A 23,517-nucleotide genomic window follows, 5' to 3' on the forward strand; every position below is an offset into this window, starting at 1 on the left:
ATGGGGGAGGGGACCAGGGAGGAAGTGAGCTGAGTTTTGTAACTGGTGTAGCACAAACCAACTCCAAGTTTTGGCACAATGACCTGGGATGCAGCTAAGGCCCATTGCCTATTATTGGTTGATAGACACATGTAATTGGTCCTTCCAGTAGAGAGATCCACAATCCAAGTTACTGAAATACATTTTTTGCAATATTTGAAGAAAAGGATTCATGTCCAAATTTTCAGATATAGCTATAGGAACAAAATAGGTCAGAAATAGTCAACTTTATGTGACCGGTTCCCCTATGTGAATTCTTGGCTACTTCTGCTATTTGTCACTACATAATACAATGGATGTAGGGATGGGAGCAATATAATGAGACTATATACCCCTTCTCTCTGCCTCAAGGAAGGTTAGTTGCCAACTATCAGGGCTGGAAAGGACAGATTATCAGGCAGGACTTACCAATCATACACTTTAACTCTCTTATTTTATAAAAGAGGAACCAGAGGTGTAGGCAGGCCGAGGAGCTCACACAAAGTAACCCAACCTAGTGTCTTGCATTATACATTTTAGCTTAACCCCTTCTATGTTAATAATTGAATATGAGTTCTTCCCACATTCCCATTCCCAATGGCTTAGGTGACATTGGTAATCCCTCAGATCAGATAATGGCACAAGATGACAGAGTGAAAAATCCCAGAAATCCAAAAGAAATTCAGAACTTTGAATATTTTTGTTAGGTTTTGAGATTTTAGCTTCCATATCAAAAGGAATGAAAGTCATATATGCACTTACTTATTTTATATTTTTTACAGGGATTAAAATATCCAGGCCTGCCAAGTTTTGCACCAGATGAGCCAGGACAAATTTTCTTGATGGATATGAATGAGCAAAACCCAAAGGTCCAGGCATTAAACATCAGTGATGGTTTTGACAAAGCATCATTTAATCCACACGGAATCAGTACTTTCATCGATGAAGGTAAAGCCTGAATGCTTAAAAATAAGGGGGAAATGAGGGAAATACAAGCCACTCAACCTCAACAACTGAATGTGTATGTGAAAGGAGGGAAAAGTCTATTTTACCAGAAAAATGTATATTTGTAAGATAATAAATGTGTACTAAACATTTGTAAACACCACATTCAAAAAGGGAGACTAGAAGGTGGCCATTCCTTCTTCCTCTTATCTCCTTCTTTTTCCATTTCACCTTCAAAACCAGTTTGGAGATTGTTCTCAGCAATCTAACATATTTGTGGGGCTGGGGCCTTGCTACCCCTCCACCCCCCTCCCCTGGGCCCCTATCCCTGGGGCTGTTTGTTTAAAAAGAGTAATAAAAGGAATAAAAAAAATTATCCTGAAATAAAAAAAAAGAAACCTAACATATAAACTGAAAGCCCTTTGAAAATAATTGTGTGACATCAGAAAACATAACATGAAAGGAAACAAGAGATAAACTAGACTTCATCAAAATTAAAAGCTTTCTGCTTCAAAAGACACCACGAAGAAAGTGAAGAAATAGCCCAAAGAATGAAAGAAAAAATTTGCAAATAATACATCTGATAAGAGACTTGTATCCAGAATATATAAATCACTCTTACAACTCAACAACAAAAAGACACCCCAATTTAAAAATGGACGAAAGATCTTAGTAAACATCTCCAAACAGATATGCAAATGGCCAATAAGCACATGAAAAGATATTTAATATCCTTAGTCATTAGGAAAATGCAAATCAAAACCATAATGAGATGGCACTCCATTCCCACTAGGATGGTTATAATAATAATAAAAAAGCAGACAATGACAAATGTTGGCAAGGATGTGGAGATATTGGAACCCTCGCACTTTGTGTGGCCATTTTTGAAGGCAGTTTGGTTCCTCAAAATAAAGAGTTACTATGTGATCCCCAAACTCCACTCCTTGATACATACCCAAGAAAATTGAAAACCTAGATCTACACAAACACTTATACACAAACATTCATACCAGCATTATTCCTAATATCCAAAAGGTAAAAATAACAAATTCTCACCACGTGATGAATGCATATACAGTGGGATATTATTTGGCAATAAAAAGGAATAAAGTTCTGACGTGTGCTATAACATGAATAAACCTTGGGAAAATTATCGTAAGTAAAAGAATTCAATCACTACAGGCCACATACTGTATATGATTGCCTTTATATCAAGTGTGCAGAATTGGCAAATTCATAGAAACAAGGAGTAGCTTAGCAGTTGGCAGGGGCTGGGGAAATGGGAAATGCAGTTAATGGGTATGGGCTCTCTTTTGGGGGTGATAAAAATGATCTGGAGCTAGAGAGTGGTTATGGTTGCACAACTCTGTGAATATACTAAAAACCATTTCAAAAGCATGAGTTTAATGACAATGGATTATATGGCACAGCTGTTACAAAAAACTAAGTTATTAATACATTGTATATACTTTAAAACAACAGCTTCTGATGTTATTTCTTACTTGTTCATAGTTCATAATTCCAGATTAATTTAATTTTCAGATATGTGTGGATCCATAGGGCATGTGGAAAATAAAAAGTGAGATCTCACTAATCGTAACTAAGTGAAGAGAAGGCCAAATAGAAGTGTTGCAATTCAGAATTTTTAAAGAAATGATGTGTTAATTCTTTCAAATACATACTGGGGTTACATGTATTGTTAAGAATACATTTGTTGGAGTGATTTTATTGGATAAAAAAATAAACATTAAGAATTATTAATCCACTTACCCAACAGATCTTTGTTAAATTCCTTTGGTCTGCACAATAGACTTGTTCGTTTTTATTTATTTTTTATTTTTTATTTTTATTTTTTTGACTTGTTCGTTTTTAAATAAGTGGGTTCCTTTTAAAACTTTCACATATAATTTATTTATTCCTCAAACTAAAACACTGGGCCCAACTTTTTAAAATATGGAGTTACAATGTTTCATCTAATTTACCCTTCAGATATCTCTCTAAGCTGTCCACCTCTTCCCATCCTCCCTGCCACCATCCCAGCCCAAGCCCCCAACATTTCTTCCCTGGACTCTATAATGGCCCCCTGACTATTACTGTCTCTCTTATACCACCTCCTTCCATTTTCATAAGCAAGAGTTATTTTTTTATGCAAATCTGATCACGTCCCTCCCTTCTCAAAATTCTCCATATTGTTTCTATTACTCTGAAGAAAAATCTCACTTCTCCTGAATGGCCTGGGCTCCTAGGCAATACCCCTATGTGTGTACTCTGGCAACTGAGTGTCTTCTCCAGTCTCATCAGATTAGCACCTTCCCCCATGACTCTCTCAACCAGCCGCCCTGGATTTCCTTTAGACCTATAAAATGCTCCATGCGTCAGGGCCTTTGCACTTGCAGTTCCCTCTATATGGAATGTCTTTCCACCACTTCTGACTTATTCTCACTAATCATTTAGGCCTTAGTTTAGATATCACCTTCTCAGGAAAGCCTTTCCACCATCTTGCTTCTGACTGTGAACCTTATTATATATTTCTTCTCAGTGCACTCCTTCTTTTAGCACTCATCAAAATGGCAATGAAAGTTTTTTTATTAATGTTAAATGATACCAACCTTTTTCCCTCTCCCACTATTGCTCTATAGTGAGCTCCCTCGCATCCTTAGATCCAAGCTTGTTACCCTTTAAGTGGGGGCCACCCTATGAAGAAGACATCTCCCCTCTCCTGTATTCTTGTATTTACTAATTATTTCCTCCCTGTTTTCTTTTTTCTTTATTTTTAAAAAGATTTTATTTATTTATTCATTAGAGACACACAGAGAGAGGCAGAGAGGGAGAAGCAGGCTCCCTGTAGGGAGCCCGATGTGGGACTTGATCCCAAGACCCCGGGATCATGATCAGAGCCAAAGGCAGACATTCAAACACTGAGCCACCCAGGCGCCCCTCCTCCCTGTTTTCTTCTCTAAAATATAATCACCATAAATCACGTGTGGCTTGTTTATTGCTGGAGTCCCACAGTCTAGAACAATGTCTATTGCATAGTAGGTACTCTGTGATCATGTGTTGAATGAATAAATGAATGAGCCCCATGAGACAAGGCAGATATTAATAGTCAGTTTTGTAGATGGAGAAATGGGATTTGAAGAAATGCAGTGACCTGTGACTTCACATCTGTCATTAATAAATGACAGTTCCAGAAGTAGAACCCGAGTGGTCTTCCTATATCCTATACCCTTTACTTGGGTGATATAGGGTTCCAAGCTCTTTTTAAATTATTTGAGTCACCATTTCTTTGCCTGACCCTCATCTAGACACTTTCATTGGAGAAAGGAGAATGAGTGACCCCATTAACCTAGAGCTATTTTATTGCATGGGATAGTGTTAGAGGTGGATTTTTTTTTTTTTTTTTTTGACATGGAGAGTAGGGGTTGTTTTTTTGGTTTCATCTTGTTTTTGTTTTCTGAGATGGAACCAGTTTATAGACTAACCCTTAAGCACTTAATTAGACTTTCAGAAGTTGAATATATTATGATTGCAATCTTATTTTATTAGTTACTTCCTTTAATTATGTATTTAATAAGGGCAAAACATTACACATAAATTGGAATGGAATGAGAAGACAAAAACCAAAAATAAGCTTCCCGAGCATCTCGTATATGGGAGGAGAGGTCCAGGAGAGGTCTAAAGAAAGGATAAAACCAAGGCAGTGCATGTGATGTTCATGTTGCGTCTGGCAATACAGTCTGGCTGAAGAGCCACGTGGAAGCTGAAATCCAGCTTGGCTCTGCTTGCAAAGCCTTGCGCCCTGGAACAGAACTGGGTCAGACTAAAAGAAAGATTCACCTGTGAGGGAGTGCCTTTCCTTAATTAGGGTAAAGGTACCTGTGTTTTTCAGTGGCCCTGAATATAACTCCTGCAACTCTGGGCTGGCACTTGCTCTATTGCATGTTTGAGAACCCATCAAGAAGGGAAGAGGGGACAGGAATGCAAATCAAACCCTACAGTGGGAGATGGGGCCAGGCTTTTTCAAACTCCAGAACTCATCTGACCTAGCACTTCAATTCAGAAAACAGTATTTTGAGAAACAGATTACTACCCTCAATCCTGTCTGCAGCAGTTCACATTTCAATGTGAAAACAGATAGGTGAACATGCTCAAAGTTGGCAATACTTAGAACTGACTAGTCTGCTTTCTTTTGCATTCATAGTTACTTCTGTGACTGTTGGGCTCATCAAATATTGTTGTTGCAACCTTAGGTAGTTGACTTGTGCCAGAAGTTTATTCTCTAGCTGGGACATGTCACTTATTTTAAGAAATTTGCATAGGGGATCCCTGGGTGGCATAGCCCTGACATTTCTTGATTGTGTGTTGCAATGTAGGCGTTTCTCACAGAAAAGAACTCTCAGCACAACTTTTGCTCGCTTGTATCCACTTCTCCTGTTGAAGTGCCACCTTGGGAAACCACATCTGTTTAGTTTATTCACCTTTGTAGTTCTGTATCTTCCTGTTGGAGAGGGTATATAGGTGAGGCTGAGGAGACTATTGAGAAATGTTTGGGCTTGGCTCTGCCACTTGGTGGTGGTGCAATTTCTTTTTTTTTTTTTTTTTTTTTTTAATTTTTATTTATTTATGATAGTCACACAGAGAGAGAGAGAGAGGCAGAGACACAGGCAGAGGGAGAAGCAGGCTCCATGCACCGGGAGCCTGACGTGGGATTCGATCCCGGGTCTCCAGGATCGCGCCCTGGGCCAAAGGCAGGCGCTAAACCGCTGCGCCACCCAGGGATCCCGGTGGTGCAATTTCTGATGAGTTATTTACCTTCTGAGCTTCAATTTTCTCAGTAAAATGGAGATTCTGGTAATATACCTAGCAGGTGTACTGTAAGGATCAAATGCAAGGTATATAAGAAGGGTGCTTGAACATTATGAAGTTCTACACCAAGTTTGGTAATAGTTGCAATAGAAGTAAACTTCTTGGAAATTATGCCTTTTTCCCAACTTAGACCATACTGTGTATCTTTACGTTGTGAATCATCCCCACATGAAGTCCACCGTGGAGAAATTTAAGTTTGAGGAACAACAACGTTCTCTTGTACACCTTAAAACTATAAAACATGAACTTCTCAAAAGGTATGGAATTAAAGCACTTTGTACTTCTATTTATTTTGCGCCTCTGCTGTGTGCTTTATTTTCTTTGGTTCAGCAGGCTTAAACTTTTGTTTTGTAGCATTTTTTCCTAAAGCTTTCAAGAGGTTCCCATGGTGACTCTGCCCAGCACCTCACTAGAAATTGCTGTATTCAGTATTGAATATCTTTATATTCTCCAACTTTTTGAAAGCATTTTAATCCTATAAAGGTGCTCAATTAGATTCCCAGCTCTAATTCCATCCTCTATACCACAACAATGCAATACCTACTATTGGGCTCTCTTCAAACACCTACACCTTTTTCTAGTTGTCCCGGTAGGTTGTGTTCTGAGAGCATTACCGACTGGCTGTTATAAGCAGCCTCCAGATGGGCCATTCCTTTGTTTGATAAAAGCTTTAGAGCACTATTTGAAAAAAAGGCTGTAGGCACATATAAAAATTCACATTTACTAAGCGTTGACTCTGTGCCAGGCACTGTGCCAAAATACTTATTTAATTCTCCCAACAGCCTTTAGTAATAGGCAGGAGTAAAAAACTGGGACTTAAGAAGTTTCGGGTTAAGTAACTTGCCCAAATTACATAATTTGTAAGTGGCAGAACCAAGGTGTAAACCTAGATCGGTCTGCATTCAAAGCCGGACTCTCAGTCACAGTGACAGACATCCTTCTTACTTTGTTGAGAAAAATAGTTAAGTTTTTTAGTGTATAATTGCCCTGTTCCAAGGCTGTAACAAACAATGAAGAATTTGTCTTTTGTAAAATGGACTCAACGGCTGAAACATTAGTAGAAGTTCATCTTTTTCTAAAATAGAACAGGAAAAGAAAAGGAAGGAAGGTCACCTTCTCTCCTTTGCTCTCTCTCAAAATCATGTTTGAATTTCTCCCTGTAGAATTTGGGGGTGATAAGCAGAGGGCAGAAGAAGAGAAGATGGGGATGCTGAATGCTTCTCGTGATGCACTGCACTGGGTTCTGAGGCACAGTGGGGACCGGGACCGCCATGGGGTTACTGAGAAACTGTGGACAAATCTCTCAACCTATGCTTCAGTCTCCTCAGCGAAATGGGGTTCTCTCACTGACCTGACTTACCTAACTGGTGATTGTGAGGATCAAATGCCATAACATATGACCTCACTGAACAAGTTCTTTTCATTGAAAGCACAGCCTGAGGGAAAGTTCAATAGGCCAGGACTTTACTGGAGAGTTACCAGCCGAGGGCACAGAAGTGAGGGATCAGCCTGAGGAGGGAGAGTGGGTGTTGAATTGTGTTGAATGTGTTGAATTGTGTCCTCTCAAAAAGATATGTTGACATTTTAACCAATCTTCTCCCAGTGACACTTCAGAACATAACCTTATTTAGAAATAGGATTACCGCAAATGGACTCAGTGAAGATGAAGTTATATTGAAGTAGGGGGGTCCTTAATCTGATATGACTTGTGTCCTAATAAGAAGACTGTGACAGACAGGGAGAATGCATGTGGAGATGAAAAGTGAGACTGAAGCATCTCCAAGCCAAAGAATGTCTAGAGTTACCAGCAGCTAGAAGAGGCAAGGACAGATCCTCCCATAGAACCCTCAGAAAGAACGAGGCTGTCAGCACCTTGATTTCAGACCTCTTGCCTCCTGAGAGACAGTAAATTTCTCTTATCATAGACTACCCAGTTTGTGCTGGGTAGTGCTCTGTCATGGCAGCACTAGGAAACTCATACAGGAGAGAAGCTGTAGGGAGTATGTTAGCAAGCCAGCCATTGCTAGGTGCATCTAACTATTGGAAATCATGAGATTGTCCTCCAGTACACAACATCAGCCTCATTTTAGGACAATCTAGCCAAGGTAAGAAAGGGGGAAGAGTTTATCCCCCTGTCCAATCTCTGCTGAGTCAAAAGTTTGCCTCAAAGGAGTATTAACTCCTGCACACTTCTGGGTGTGAGTATGCAAGTCAAGCCTGGTGATATCCTGTGCTTTGATGTCAGCACACATACCTGGAAATGGGAGCCTGAGGTCCATTACAGAAATAAGGCTGTGCTGTGGAAGGGCTGTCAGAACCACGAAGGGCTGGTTGAAGGCATGCCGGCTGGACCAGGGCAGGGGACGCTTTGATGACCTAAGGAGAATTTTTGAGAGGTGCCCTGATACACAACCTCCCCTGAGCTCTCACGGTGTAGAACAAGGTGCTATGGGGAACTGATTATTAGGGAATCCAAAATAACCAATGCATTTGCCAGTACTTTTGGGAGGAAGGAATGCTTAATCCAAGACCCAAAAGGTGAGTAGCCTAGTGACCTTGGGAAAGTCTTTGCAAATTAAAACCTCAAAGGATTTCCTGATTCATCCAAATTATTTTTCTAAATTTTTAATCTAAAAGTATTTAATTTTTTTAACATTTTTTTCATCACCATCCCTTTTTTCTTTTCCAAAATGTAAATGACCTTATTGCTGTTTACTCTTAAAGAGTATAACTTATTTCATTTAAAAATTTTAATAATATGGAAGAACAAAAGCAAGAAAGAATGACACTCACAATTGCAATATAAAGATCAGGATGGACTAGGTTATGTTACAATAACAGAAAAGAAGAACTATAACACTCTTAGTGGCTCAAAACCACAAATTTTGTTTTGTTTTCTTACTCATGCTACATGTCCAATGCAAGTGATTCAAGGACTCAATGTTATATTGTCCTCGTGTAGGGCCCTAAGAGACCACACTTTCAATCAGCAGAAAAGTTGCCAGTTACTGTTGAAGAGTAAGGGAATCATGGTACATATTGGCTCATGTTCCAGCTAGGAGGTGCACACATCACTTCATTTTACTGGCGAAAAGCAAGTCACATGGCTGGGCCAAACATCCAGGGCATGGAGAAGCCTAATTCCAGAAGAAAGAGAGCCAGAACTATTGGTGAACTGCACTGTGACCACCACGAATAACCATTATTAACATTTACAAGTCAACACTTTGGAGTTGAGGTTTCATTGCATGTGTTTTTTGCTGACTTCTGTGGAAGAGAAGATTGAGAAAATAATAAACAGCTAAAAGAAAATCCATCAGGTGTGATGAAAAATCATATACTTTATGTATGAATTTCTTAATCCAAACTGCTTCATGTATACTTTATCATGCTGATGAACATAATGGTCTTTGAGATGTAGTGATTTTGACAACAATCTGGGTATTTATACACTCCTTGGGTTTTGCTCTCTCTCTCTCTCTCTATCACTTTAGTGTGAATGACATTGTGGTTCTTGGACCAGAACAGTTTTATGCCACAAGAGACCATTACTTTACCAACTTCTTCTTGGTACTATTCGAGATGATCATGGATCTTCATTGGACTTATGCTGTTTTCTACAGTCCAAGAGAGGTCAAAGTCGTAGCCAAAGGGTTTAGCTCTGCCAATGGGATCACAGTCTCACTAGACAAAAAGTAAGCTTTTATAATTTTCCAATACTTTGCTCTTAACATTTTGGTGGACTCCTTCTTTTAAGAGGTGATTACGTCCTCAGGCTTAAGTAGTGAGGTGTGGCCAGGGTTCACACTCTATGTGTGATCATATGCACACCATTTGCCCTCTTACATGTCAGGCTCCCCCAATGAAATGAAAGATGTGGACTCAAGGATGTGAGGTTCTTGTTCTAATTTATTATTCTAGATTCTAGAAACACTGTTACCTAACACACTGAAAAGGATAATAAATGCACAATATCTCTGCCCTTTATGAGTCTGAAAAGCATTTAAGCTTTACACCAAGTTGAGTTACCCAAAAGTTCTATTTATTTATTTATTTATTTATTTATTTATTTATTTATTTATGATTTTATTTCTTTATTCATGAGAGACATACACAGAGAGAGGCAGAGACACAGGCAGAGGGAGAAACAGGCTCCCTGCGGGGAAGCTAGTGTGGGACTCGATCCCAGGACCCCAGGACCACAACCCAGGCCAAAAGCAGATGCTCAACCACTGAGCCACCCAGGTGCCCCCAAAAGTTCTTTTTGGAGAAGGAAACATGACTTAGATTGGGCATTGTGATTGTGTAAATTTCAGATTTACTGAGATATTACAGCAGATTTTTCTATAAGAAAGTACGATTTTATGCAGCATAAAATTTTATGATGAACTCTTTTAAAGTGTTTTAAAATGGAAAGTGTTTTTTAGAAGAAAAGTACCCATGAATATTAATATGTAAATTTGAGATAATAGAGATGATCCCTGTAGAAAATAACTCTAAGTGTTCTTCCTCTTTTTAAAAATGATTGTGATTGAGCTTCACGGTCATCTGATACGTCTTTCCAAGCACTAGTTTGCGGAAGTACAGATTCTCTTGGTCTTATAATAAGGAGGTCTACTTACCTCCACCTAATTGAAGGAATAAATTGTGACTCCTAAGTAATGAGACTGAGCTTATATGTCACCTAGAAACACCAAGTTCATTACTCTATAGTCCACCTCTCATATTTGAAGCTTACTTAAAGCTCTTGAAGAATCTTAAAAATAAGACTGTTATCTTCTGGTACTGTGGTTTAGAAAGACCTTGCAGTGGTACTTGGAACTCTTGTGAATTTGTAGACAAATTCTCTCCTCCAAAGTAAAAGCTTATGTCATCTCTCATTATTACTTACATGTAAATGTTATTTGCTTCAAAGGTATATCTACATAGCTGATGTAACTGCTCAGAACATTCACGTACTGAAAAAACATGAGAACTGGGATTTAACTCAAGTGAAGGTAAAAGCATCCTGGCTTGCCCACACAACATTGCCTCTTATACCAGCTCCCATGCCTGACCTAGGACTGTGCTCCTTGAATGGAGGAAACTTGACTATTTTAGAAGAATATCAGTGAGATTATGCTTACACTTCTAAAATTCAGTAGAAAGGGCCCTTAAAAAGACCCATTTAGGGAGCCAGAAGGAGCTGTTGGGGGAGAGGAGGGGTAGACAAGAAAGTTGAAACAATGTCTTTATATTTCCTTTTTGTTGGAAGGTAATACATTTGGGCACCTTAGTGGATAACTTAACTGTGGATCCTGATACTGGAGATATTTGGGCAGGATGCCATCCTGACGGCAAGAAGCTGCTGATCTATAACCCTGAGGATCCTCCAGGGTCTGAAGTAAGTTCCTATACTTCTCTGAGCTCATAGGCAAAGGTGCAAGAAAAATTTTGTTGAGGTGACTTGGGTCACATGCAATGCTCCGGAACTGAACAAGTCCGGCATACGGAAAAAGCAGAGATTTTCACAGAATAGAGAGATAGAGCCCATTAATCTTTTTCAGGTCTCCTGGTGCCAATTTAACATCAGTGCTAAACAATATGTCCCACTCTTGCTAGGGTTGTACTTGCTATTGGGAAGAATAGATAAGTAGGAGCTTGATTACTCACATTGACCTAGGTTGCCATATCACATTTCCAATCAAGATATAAACTCTGGGAAAGACCTAAAGTTAGGCAAAGGGAGAGTACTATATGAGACCATCTTCTTTCACACTACCTACTATGAAGCTCAAGAGAAAGGATTTAAATGACCATAATCTAGAAACCAAATTAATTTTTGCCAGCAGGTGCTAATATATACAATACTGTTGAAGAATGTCTCATTTTAAAGATGCTGTTTGTGTTATTCAAAATTTCTAAAGAAAAAAAATTCTTCTAAAACAGGTGTGCCTGGGTGGCTCAGTGGGTTGAACATCTGATTCTTGATCTTAGCTCAATATCAGGGTTTTGAGTTCAAACCCCCTGTTGGGTTCCATGATAGGCCTGGAACCTACTTTAAAAAAAGAAAAGAAAAAATATCTTCAAAACAATAGCATACACCATTGAATGGTATGTGGCATTAAAAACAAGAGCAGCATTTTCTTATAGCATTCAGTTTATGAATAACAGATCTCTAGTACATTCAATATAGATACAAATTCTGGCACACATACTCTGAGAGATTAATTGACAAAAATTTGTTGAGTGCTTATAATGGGCCAGACTTTGTTCTAATGCCTGGAATATATCAGAAAACAAAACATACAAAGATCTCTGCTCTTCTGGAGGGGGATAGACAATGAACAAAAACGATAAGAAGTAAATTGTATAGTAAGTTTGAAGGTGGTAAGTTCTATGGGAAAAAAAAGTATAACAGGGTAGAGGGAGTCAGGATTGCTGTGAACAAGGGGATGGGTAGTCCTATTATTAAATACAGAAATCAGGGTAAGCCTCATTGAGAAGGTAAGTTTTGAAGAAAGAAATAATGTTTGAATCTAGATTGGGGGAGTTGGGGAATTAAAATTCAAACCCTAGCCTGGTAACTGGCCCCGGTAACATATACTTCTTTCTGCTTCCAATATAGCTCCTCTTCAGCTAAAAAGAGTATTTCTCTAATTTATTAACATATTAATCATAGCTTCTTAAAAACAAACAAACTAATGACATATGTTGGCAGATTGAATTTAAGTAATAAAAAAACAAACAAACAAGCAAAAACACCAAAAAAATACAAAAAGAAACAAAAGTTCAGTCTGAGCTAGAGCCTAAAGAACTGTTACCCTAAGCTAGCAATGTACTTTTGCTTCAGATACATGTCTCGAAAAGTGATACATGCTATTATTTTTTACAAACACTCAACAATATCTGCTATAAGAGAATGAAAATATGGGAATGCCTGGGTGGCTCAGCGGTTGAGGGCCTGCCTTTGGCTCAGGTCATGATCCCAGGTCCAGAGATCAAATCCTGCATCAGGCTCCCTGAGAGGACCCTGCTTCTCTCTCTGCCTGTATCTCTTCCTCTCTCTGTGTGTCTCTCACTCAGTGTGTCTCATGAATAAATAAATAAAATCTTTTAAAAAGAGAGAGAGAATGAAAGTGTGATACATAGCATGATTTGAAAATCTTTCTCATATATCTATTTTCATGTTCATCATATGTTTATTTTAGATAAGATTTCTTCCTTCACGGTCAGTGAGACCCCTCACTTGTGGTTGAGGCTGAACTTTTCTACACAAGTTCCAAGTTTGAGTATTTTCATGTAGCAAACCTGAGATGAATTTATGGGCTCTTCCTTAAGATGAAAAAACAAAACTAAACTCTAATAAGTGTTGATATATATTCATGACTCATCAATTTCTAATTGGTTTTCTTTAAGTCCTGTCATGTCCTATTTGAGTGAACCTCATCCAGGCTATTTAGAAAACTGAGCACTTATATGTTTGCTGATGAGCAAACAAAAGTGTGTTAATCTTGAGCATCAATAACAGTCACAGGCAGGGATGTCATATGGCATTCCAAAGTATGCATTCTCTATGCTTCTGAGCCATTTTTGCAGATGTGAGGGGGGCTCCAGCTGTGATGACTACCATCCTACTGGTTATGAGGTTAGGTTGGCTTGTTTGCTGAGTGTCCCTGTATCCTTTCTGTCCTGTGTTTCCGTCCCCATAGTAGGCCTAGTCAAAAGCAAGACCCTTCCCACAGAGTAACACTATTCACTCAGGAATCAGATAAGAGCACCCACTGGTTCTCACCTCCTCCTTTTTTTTTTTTTTTCACCTCCTCCTTCTATAGGAGATGCCTGAACTATCAAAATTGTGTAAACAACCTTGTTGGGGAATTTGGCTAATGTCAGATAACCAGTCCACTTGACTGTATAGATAGAACATTGCTACTTGCATCAGAATAAAAAAAAAATAATTGTATGCAAATGTTAGTGTACTGATTTCTGAGAAATATATTAATTTTGGAATATTTGAGGAGGAAATGTCACTGGCAGCTGTTTGCTCATGTAGTATATTAATGAATGATCTTTTCTTAACAGGTACTTCGCATCCAGGATGTTTTGTCTGAGAAGCCTAAGATAAGCACCGAGTACGCCAATAATGGCTCTGTGCTTCAGGGAAGCACCGTGGCTTCTGTGTACCACGGAAAACTTCTCATAGGCACGGTATTTCACAAAGCTCTGTACTGTTTGCTTTAGATCCCAGACATTCCAAAAAAGTCTTGTTAACCAATGAAAGACAAAATTGCAAGCAGCAAAATAAATGTGTTTATTTGGGGTCTCAGGGATTGCAATGTGAGAAATACAGATTGGGCTAGAATTGAAAGCTTGATCTGGGGAGACAAAGGAGGTTGGAGTTTTTAAAGAGGAGAGAAGGGATTTACATAAGTTGTTTGAAGCAAAGGTTTTTGGTGTTGGTATAGCTACAGTTACACTAATCTACGTGTGATTGGTTGCTAGGGCTAGGCAGAAAGTCCACTTATGTCCATTTTAACACCTACTAGATGACTTGGCTTTTAGCTGAGTTTAGGAAAACTTCTGAGAATTTTATATAGAGCATGTGCATAAGCCCCACCTCCTTGATGTCCTTCAAGCTCTATTTTAAATAACTCTTTTAGTAATTGTCACTCAATTTTATTGTCTCTGTTGTCAATCTACATGTTTGGTAAAAATAAACCCATAATTATATGATAAGTGGAATTGTACATAAATGACAAATACCAATAATAGTGTGCCTGGGTTTTCTTATGTAAGAAAGCAGCGTGATTGCATAATGTCCACTAAGTTGTAAGTCAAGTTAGTGACAGTCCAGTAAGAAGCCATACCTCTCCATGCTTTTGTCCAGTATCTCCAGTGTCCTTTCTACAATAAGATGTGTAAGCTGTGGTGAGTGAGGTATCCAGCTCACCCAGGGCGCCTTGCTAACTGTGAAGCAAAACTACCTCCTATAACTGATGTTCCAAGCTGCCTGCAGTCCAGATCAGGAGAAAGCTAATGCTCAAATCCTAACAATTCCTCTTCTCTCCCTGTGATTGTACTAGGCACGAACTGCCAGTCAAGTGCCTAGGCCATGGGTAAAAGCAAGAATTGGCACCATGAAACTGCCCAAAGCCACCTTTAAACTTGCAGTCTCTCTACTACAGACCCAGGAAATCAGGTTCTGGACACTGAAAGAGACAGGACTCACTGGCTACCCTAGGCCAGAACAGGGCCGATGTGTTTCTTTATAATAGGTCTTGCTGTAGTGCTGTGTCTGAAGTATGGTAATCACCTTACCTCCGAGCCCTGGGATGGGGCCATAGGACTGTGACCTTCAACTGCTTTAAATTTTCTAATCTGCTTACTTCAATACACACCTATTAAGCGACATCCCACAGACTTCAACCTAAGGAATCAGAAATAAGTGATATGTATGGTTCTGGCTTAAAGTCCTACCTTAGGAACCAACTCAATAGTAGTTTGATGAGAATGAATAGAAATGTCCCTTTTCTGGTCAAAAACCAGGACAACCCTCAGCAAATCGCTAATAAGAGTCAGTATGCCCAATCAGCCCACCGTCTTTTCCTTTCGAGACTTCCACTGGGGAGTGGTTAGTTGATTTTTCTTTTTTTCTTCTCTTCTGGGGATGGGGAATTGAGAAGGCTTCTTTATTTCCTAAAGATTTTTGCTCAATTAGATCTAAGTTTTGCTGAAAAGTTTTGTATCAGGGTGAAATTCTACTATGTAGCCCATGCAACCCTTTCTGATTTAGACAGTAAAACTCTAGTTTCCATTGCTTCAGGGGAGGAATGACCCTGCAGAATGTTCTAGTCAATTTTTAGATTTTAAGTTTCAAAAGCTGAATCATCAGAGAGACACAGAAAAATAATAACTAAGAATATGCATACAGTTTCAAAAAAAATGTCTTATTCTCTGTCCCTAACCCTTATACCCCATAGATTATATAAAGTTTGTCAGACTAGAGGGAACATGGAAAGCCACAGGTGGGAAGGCTAAGGGCAAGTAGATGCTGGTGGGTTCCTAAGAATTGATCCTGTCCTGCCTTCTCCCCAGGCCAACTTAGGAAAGATTGGATGATAAAACCCCAAAGACATTTGGGGAATCTGATTGCTGAAAGGCCAATGTGTCCTTTCACAGAGAAGGCCTAAGAAGGTCACAAGGTTCTGGGGTTCTCCTTCATGTGGGTGCCTCCAATCTTTATGTGATTATCTTGAGCCTCTTCTATCACTTGGTGTGGAAAGGAGAGGGATTACCCCTCCTAATAAATGCTGCATTTTGATGACTCATTGTAATTCCTTCCTTGATCTTTCTGTTTAAGTTATCAGAGATATGCGTGAGAATATAGGGTGATAATATAGGGGTAGTTCAGCTCCAGAAGGAAAATAGTAAAGATAAGGGCAAAAACCTGTATGGTAACCAGAGCCAAGGTGGCCCCCAATGATCCTTACCTCCTGGTATTCATTCCCTTGCATAGTTCTCACATCGAATATGGTCACACTGTGTCATCAATAGAATATTCTAGAAATGATGATAGGTGACTGTCAAGGCTAGTTTATATAAAAACATTACCATTTTGACCTTGCTCATGAAAATTGTGCCTCGTGATAAAAGTTTCTGACTGTTTTAAAATGCTAAGTTCTGGTGTACTTTGTTATAATAATTAGTCAACTGATGGAACAGGAAACCGTGTATAATGTAGAGATTCAACAAAAGCCAAAAAGTTCATTCTTTAAAGAGATTAATAAAAACTAATACACATTTGGTAAGACTTATCAAGAAAAAGAATGGCTCAATTATCCAGTGTCAAAGATGAAAAATAAGATGTACAGATTCTATAGACATTAGAGAGATAAAAAGAGGAGTTGATGAACTACTTTATGCCAACAAATCTGAAATTTTTATGAAAAGAACAAACTTCTAAAAAGAATATAACTCTATTAAGTAGGGTAAGACTAAACTATTGTAATATATAGAACAAAAATACAATGCCTTTTAAAAAAATGTGTGTTTATCTTTCATTTTCCAGTTCTCAGGAGAGTGATTGATGGGCAGCTTCCCTTGATGGGGCCATTCAGAGACGTCACTGGTAGGGATCTTGCAGGAAAGAGAAAGCAAGGCTATTGAAGGAAGTTCTTTAAGGGGGCTGTTGACACAAGAGTAAGGAGGTTAAGGGAAACTAACAAGATATAATACAACACCCCATTGCTAGCAATGGAGAGGAAGAGATGGGGGTGGAAGTGCAGGAGGCCAAGGACTCTTTCTAACTGTAGGTTTGAAGGAACAAGGTGTAGAATCAGCTACTAGAATCAGAAGAGAATAGATGAAGTAGAGACTATCGCAAAAGATGCTGCAGTCATGGGTAGAAGAGGCAGCCACTCTGTGACAACTCAGTAGAAAGAAAGAAAGCAGAGGAAATAAATATCTTGACTTAACTCCCCTTCACTCTCCCAACTAGAAGCCAGAAGACAAGTGAGCTATTAATGGAGCCCATAAAATCCTCCAGGATGCAGCACAATGGAGAATTGCAGAGACAGTGGATCTTGAGCATCATGGTGCTGCACCATTCTCCAGGGGATTGTAGTTATCTGCATGGTAAAAGCTAGGTCATCACCATATCTGTTCATCAAGCTGGAAGGAGAAAGAGGAGAGAGGATATCCAGGAGAAATACCCAGTGTCTTAAGGCCTAGGACTGGAAATGGTAGTCATTACTTCTTCTCCCTTACTAATGGTAAAAACTAATCACATGGCCACACCTAACTAACCACAAGGAAAATTGAGTGATGTAATATGACTGGAGAAGCATATGTTCCAGGAGAAAGAAAGAATAAATTTTAGGGAACAATTATTAATCTGCATCACAGTCTACCCTTCAGCCACTAAATATTTCTTTGCACCCTTATCCTTTGCCAAGGAACATAAGCGGAATTTCTATCCAATTTCTGTATCTAGCTGAAAGCATAGGATCTCTGGGTGATGTTTTGACCTCTGGATTAGGTCCATATATGGCTGCATGTGGCAACCTAGAAAATAAAATTATTGCCCACCCCTAAACATCCAATTACAATGGTTGAGTGTGAACTAAAACACTCCTAGTAAAAAAAAAAAAAAAAAAAAAAAAAAAAAAAGGAAAAAAAAAAGGAGGAATAGAATACACTCAGCTCCATAAGAAGGAGATTATTCCCCCAGAGAGGAATTGAGAAGATTCCCTGTCTTGGCAGTGATGTACTTTCCTATGTTCTCTATGATTCCAAATTTTGCGCTTTGGGAATGTTTCCTAGTGCTCTATGCTTTAAGGCACACCTGAAATGGATCTGGGAAAAAAACGTAATTTTAGTAGCCTCCTTCCTGCAGGTATAGGTTTGAGAGTCTGAGGAGGTTTTTCCAGCCAGGCTTTTGGTTGCTTTTGAAATGCAAATATCTAAGAAATCCAATAGGCTTCTGCGTCTGTTTGTTTTCATTCAAGGCCATGTGCCAACAACAACACACTTAGATTTCTTTTTGGAGCATTATTTTTAAGCCCACTTTACTTCCTGGTTTCCATGTCTATCCATTCCTCTCATTTAAATGCTGTCTCCTTTGAAGCTATCTGAATAATGGGTAAAATAAGTCCGAAATCCTACAAGCTTTCCTCATTGGGAGGCACTTGGGAAAATATGAGTTGTAGCAATCTTACCACCATGCCATTGGGGCACAGAACCAAATTTCTAGGTGTTCTCCAAAGTCTTCTGCTTTATGTCCACTAGTTCCTACTTAAGCACATAGTTTTCTTACTGTCTTCTATTATGAACATCAAAGAGCAGCCAACACATATCAACATTCTTGTTACTCTCTCATTAAGTGGCCAGCTTTTAAGGTTACCTCAAGAAACAGTTTTATTATATATTTTTGTGATGACATTACAAGGGTGTCCAATTTTGCAGCCTGTGCTGTTTCTTCAACTATAGTCTAACCACATATTAAAGGTTATTCTTAGAAACCCATTTCTAGGTTCAAATTTCTATATTTCTAAGGTCATGCTAACCTGTTGTAATAATGTGACCCCAAATTTAGTGGCTTAAAGAATATAGACATTGGTAAAAGGTAGTACCTTATAGTGGGTGAGAGCACAGATTGGGGAACACAATTTTCTAGATTTGAATCCCAGTTGAGTTGCTTACTAACTGTGCAACTCTAACTTGTCTCAGCCTCAGTTTTGTTATCTTTAAAATTCAGGTCACGGGGTGCCTGGGTGACTTGCTTGGTTGGGCATCTGGCTCATGGTTTCAGCTCAGGTCAAAATCTCGGGGTTGTGTGGTTGAGCCCTGTGTAAATAAATAAATAAATAAATAAATAAATGAATAAAGTAATAATCATAACTACCACCTAGAGTTGGCAATTAAGAGAATTAAGAGTTAGCATATGTAGAACTTAGAACAGTCCTTATTATGGGCCAGTAAAAGTTTAAAGGCTTAAAAAACCATTTAGAATCGCTTTCACATAAAAAATCTCAAATGAGTGTTCCTGAGAGAGATCAGTGTGAAAACTCAAATCCTTATGGTACTTCAGGGGCCTACGACTTTTCATGCAGTTGGCATTTGTTCTTGTAGAGCACTGTCATCTTCATGGTCAATCATCATCTTAGATTCCATCCCATGGAAATGGGAGAGAGTATTAGGAGACACACCAAATGTCTACAGGCCCAACCTGGAAATGATACAAGCTGCTTCCACTAAGACCATAGTCATATAGCTACACCTAATTGGAAGCGAGGTGGGAAAATTTAATTTAACTGGGTAGCCTTGTGCCCAAAAAGGAGAGATTTGGGTTGGTAGCTAATATCCTCTCTTATATAGTACCTTAAATATACTCAAAAAGAGTTTGGAAATCATTGTTCTATACTCATTAAAGAAATTGAGTTAGTAATAAAAAAAATCGTCACATTAAAAGAAACTAAAAACTAGAGCCAATCAAATGTTGATAAAGTTGAAATGGACCAATAAATTATATTAAATACATACAGTGAAATACTGTCTAGCAATGTATAGCATAATTAGAGCCATATGGAATGACATGGATGAATCCCACAGATAATGAACAGAAATGTTGAGCTAACAACAACAACAAAATGAACATATGTAGTATGCTTTCATTTGCAGGAAATTCCAAAAGAAGCAAAATTAAGCAATGTTGTTTGAGGATGCATGCATGAGTGATTAAGTTAGAGAGAACCGAGAGGTACTAATTATCACAAAAGTTAGGATAGTGGCTGCCTCTAGGGAGAGTAGAGATTGTGGTCAAGAAGTGATACATGGAGAAACTTCTAGGGTACTGACAATATTACATTTCCTGACTTGAATGGTAGTTAACATTGATATTTCTTTTATAATCATTCTATAACTGTGTATATTTTTTCATAGGTCTCAGACATATACAATATATCTCACAATAGATTTTTCTTGCATAGGAGAGAAAATGAGTGAAAATATCAATGAGGGTGACAAAACATGAGAGACACCTAACTCTGGGAAATGAACAAGGGGTAGTGGAAAGGGAGGTGGGCAGAGGGTTGGGGTGACTGGGTGACGGGCACTGAGGGGGACACTTGGCGGGATAAGCACTGGGTGTTATGCTATATGTTGGCAAATTGAACAATAAAAATTTTTTTAAAAAGTTAGAATAACATGAGAAAAGAAAATTACCGAACAATTTCACTTATTAGCATATATAAAATACAGAACACCCAAACCAAAAAAACTACATTAAAAGAATAATGAATTATGAAAAAGAAAGATTTTTCCTGCATGTGGAAGGGCTAAATTGAAAAAGAAGTTAAAAATGAAAGGCAGGCGTAGGCCTAACAATAAAAATGGTTTAGTATCTGTGAAAGAAAAAAACACCAGGTAGATCAACGGAACAGAATAGAGATCTCAGAGATATTTCTCTTGGGGGAATTAATATCAGATAAAGTTAGCAGGTATATCTATGTACTTGTGTTCATACTGTTTGTCACAATACTGAAGGAATTTGTCTATAGCAAGAAAATAAATCATGTACCTTTTGCCAAAACTCATTTTCCTCACACAATGAGGTTGTTCAGAAAAGCAATTTACTGGAGATGTAAAATACCATAATTAGCATAGTCAAGAGCAAGTCATCCAATTGAGGAAAACCAAAAGGAATGTGCTTAAGTTGGAGCAAAGAATGCAGTGGAAACTTTGATACTCTCTAGAACAGACAGTAGAAAAAGCTCAGTTCATCAGGGGTGACTTTGGGAAATGGTGAAACGACTACTTACCACAAAATTTTGTTCTTTGAGCTCCAGGCTTTGCCCACCACAGGAGACCTGTGGTTTCTAACAGCTAACTGGTGAATCACATGAACCTGTAGAATATCATTGATTCCACTAAGAAGTAAAACCTAAGAAGCACAGATGGAGTATTATGTGAAATGTTAGCAATTTCCATTACAGAAAAAATACTGGCTTCTGCATGAATCTGAAGATTGTCTGTGGATAGAACGTAAACTCAAGATCTTTGGAAAATAAATTATACATGAATGGATTCTACAGAAGCCCGCTGTCATTCAAAACAAGCACATCATATGCTGAAAGTCACACACACACACACACACACACACAACACACGTAATAAATGGAAATAGTAAAGTCAGATGTACTTTACCCTAACAGGTTTAAATATGTTGGTCCTTTCCCTATCTTTTTCTTGCTGCCCTCATTCCTTTCTAGGATTTTTCCTGATGAACACTTTAAAAATATATATTTTATTTATTTATTCATGAGAGACAGAGAGAGAGGGGCAGGGGTACAGGCAGAGGGAGAAGCAGGCTCCACGCAGGAAGCCTGATGTAAGATTCGATCCCGGGTCTCCACGATCACAACCTGGGCTGGTGCTAAACCACTGAGCCACCCAGGCGTCCGAGCACTTTCTTATTAAATCATGTGCTTCTGAAATCCTCTCCCAATCTCTACTTTGAAGGACCCTGACCCAGACGCTCAACTTCATTCCCATATGCCTAATAGAGATGCCAGACACTCGCCTTCTCAACCTCTGTGGTAGGTTGCAAAACTGTTGCCCAACTACTCTGGTTCTCTTCTTGGTGTACTACCCTCAGCAGGCTGGTGATACTTCTCTGAGCTGTTGAGCTCCAGAGTGGCCATATGACTTAGTTTGGCCAATGAAATGTTGATAGAAGCAACGTATGTCACTTTCAGGCAGAAATTTTAAGAGCTGGTAAGTGTTTCATAGTGTCTCTTTTCTCTTTGCCCCCAAACTGGTAGTATTCTAGATATAATCTGCTCTGCCTGAGCAGATCCTGGATCTGGATTGGTGATGATATGAAGCAGACCTGCCACCAACCTATAATGGACATGTACATGAGTGATAAATCATTGTTGTAAGTCTCTGTGACAGCATGCTGCAAAAGTTCATTCTTTTTCATTTGCTATGTATAGTATTTCATCGTTTCAATATACCACAGTTTATCCATTCCACTATTGATAGACATTTATGTTGCATACAGGTTTCTAAAATATTATGAACTAAGCTATAATGAGCTTTCTTGTACAATATACTTTAATGCACACATGTAAATTTCTGTTTGGTATATATGCAGAACTAATATCACTGGGTAATGGAGTACACGATATGTGCAGCTTTAGTAGATATTGGCAAGCAGTTTTTCAAAGTGGCTACACCAACATACTCTCCCACTAATAATGTTAGAGTTCTAGTTGCTCCACTTCTGTGTCAACACTTAAGAGTATCAGTTTTCCTTTTCATAAAAAAATTTTTTTAACTATTCCAATAGACGTGTAGGCAAATATTGTGATTTCTGTTTGCTATCCTCAGATGAATAATGGAATTAAACACATTTTCTTGGGCTTATTGGCCATTTGGAGTCTTCTTTTTGTACAGGAAATGCTCAACTTTTTGGCCATTTAAAAAAAATTTGGTTGATGGTGCATTTGGGTTGCTCAATAGTTGAACATCTGCTTTTGGCTCAGGTTGTGATCCCACGGTCCTGGGATTGAGCAGGCCCCTCACAGAGCCTGCTTCTCCCTCTGCCTACGTCTCTTCCTCTATCTCTGTGTCTCTCATGAATAAATAAATAAAATCATTAAAAAAATTTTTTGACATTATTTTTCTTATTAATTTGTAGCTATGAGTTCTTTGTGGACACTTGCATTGAAAATACATTCTTCCACTTTTTGGTGAATCTTTTCACTTTTTTAATCATGTCTTTGATGGACAAAAAATTTGCAGTTTTAATGAAATCTTAGATAACTTAGATACCAATATTTTCTTTTATGGATGGTGCTTTATATATCCCATTTAAGTAGTATACTGTTTAAGTAGATTATGAAATATGCTTCATTGTTATCTTATAAAAGATTTATTGTCTAATTATTCACTTTTAAATATCTCACCTATTTGGTATATATTTTAGGATATGCTGTGAGTAGAAATCAAGATTCATTTGTAGCCACGTGAATATTCAATTGATACAACATTATTTACTGAAAAGAAAACCCTTTCCCCACACCATTGCAGTGGTACTCTGTCATAAATGAGGCGATCATCCACATGTGGGTTTATATCTGGACTCTTTATTCTGCTCCACTAGATTATTTGTCAATCATTATACCAACATCACATTGCTTTGAT

At 38.5% G+C, this 23,517-nt stretch overlaps 1 protein-coding gene across 3 annotated transcripts in view; it reads left to right on the forward strand.

Moving 5' to 3' along the window:
• The window catches only part of PON3 (paraoxonase 3), a 28,045-nt gene extending 13,465 nt beyond the window's left edge, over nt 1-14,580 (forward strand). For all 3 annotated transcript variants that reach the window (XM_077856848.1, XM_077856849.1, XM_077856850.1), the window contains exons 4-9: nt 801-966; nt 5,960-6,086; nt 9,324-9,524; nt 10,745-10,826; nt 11,084-11,212; nt 13,894-14,580. In XM_077856848.1, the coding sequence (XP_077712974.1) occupies nt 801-966; nt 5,960-6,086; nt 9,324-9,524; nt 10,745-10,826; nt 11,084-11,212; nt 13,894-14,052 (864 nt within the window). In that variant the 3' untranslated portion in view covers nt 14,053-14,580. The remainder of the gene's footprint in view (nt 1-800; nt 967-5,959; nt 6,087-9,323; nt 9,525-10,744; nt 10,827-11,083; nt 11,213-13,893) is intronic.
• Nucleotides 14,581-23,517: the final 8,937 nt, after the last annotated feature.

Source organism: Canis aureus, chromosome 18, assembly GCF_053574225.1.
Source record: "Canis aureus isolate CA01 chromosome 18, VMU_Caureus_v.1.0, whole genome shotgun sequence".
Lineage (NCBI taxonomy): Eukaryota > Metazoa > Chordata > Mammalia > Carnivora > Canidae > Canis > Canis aureus.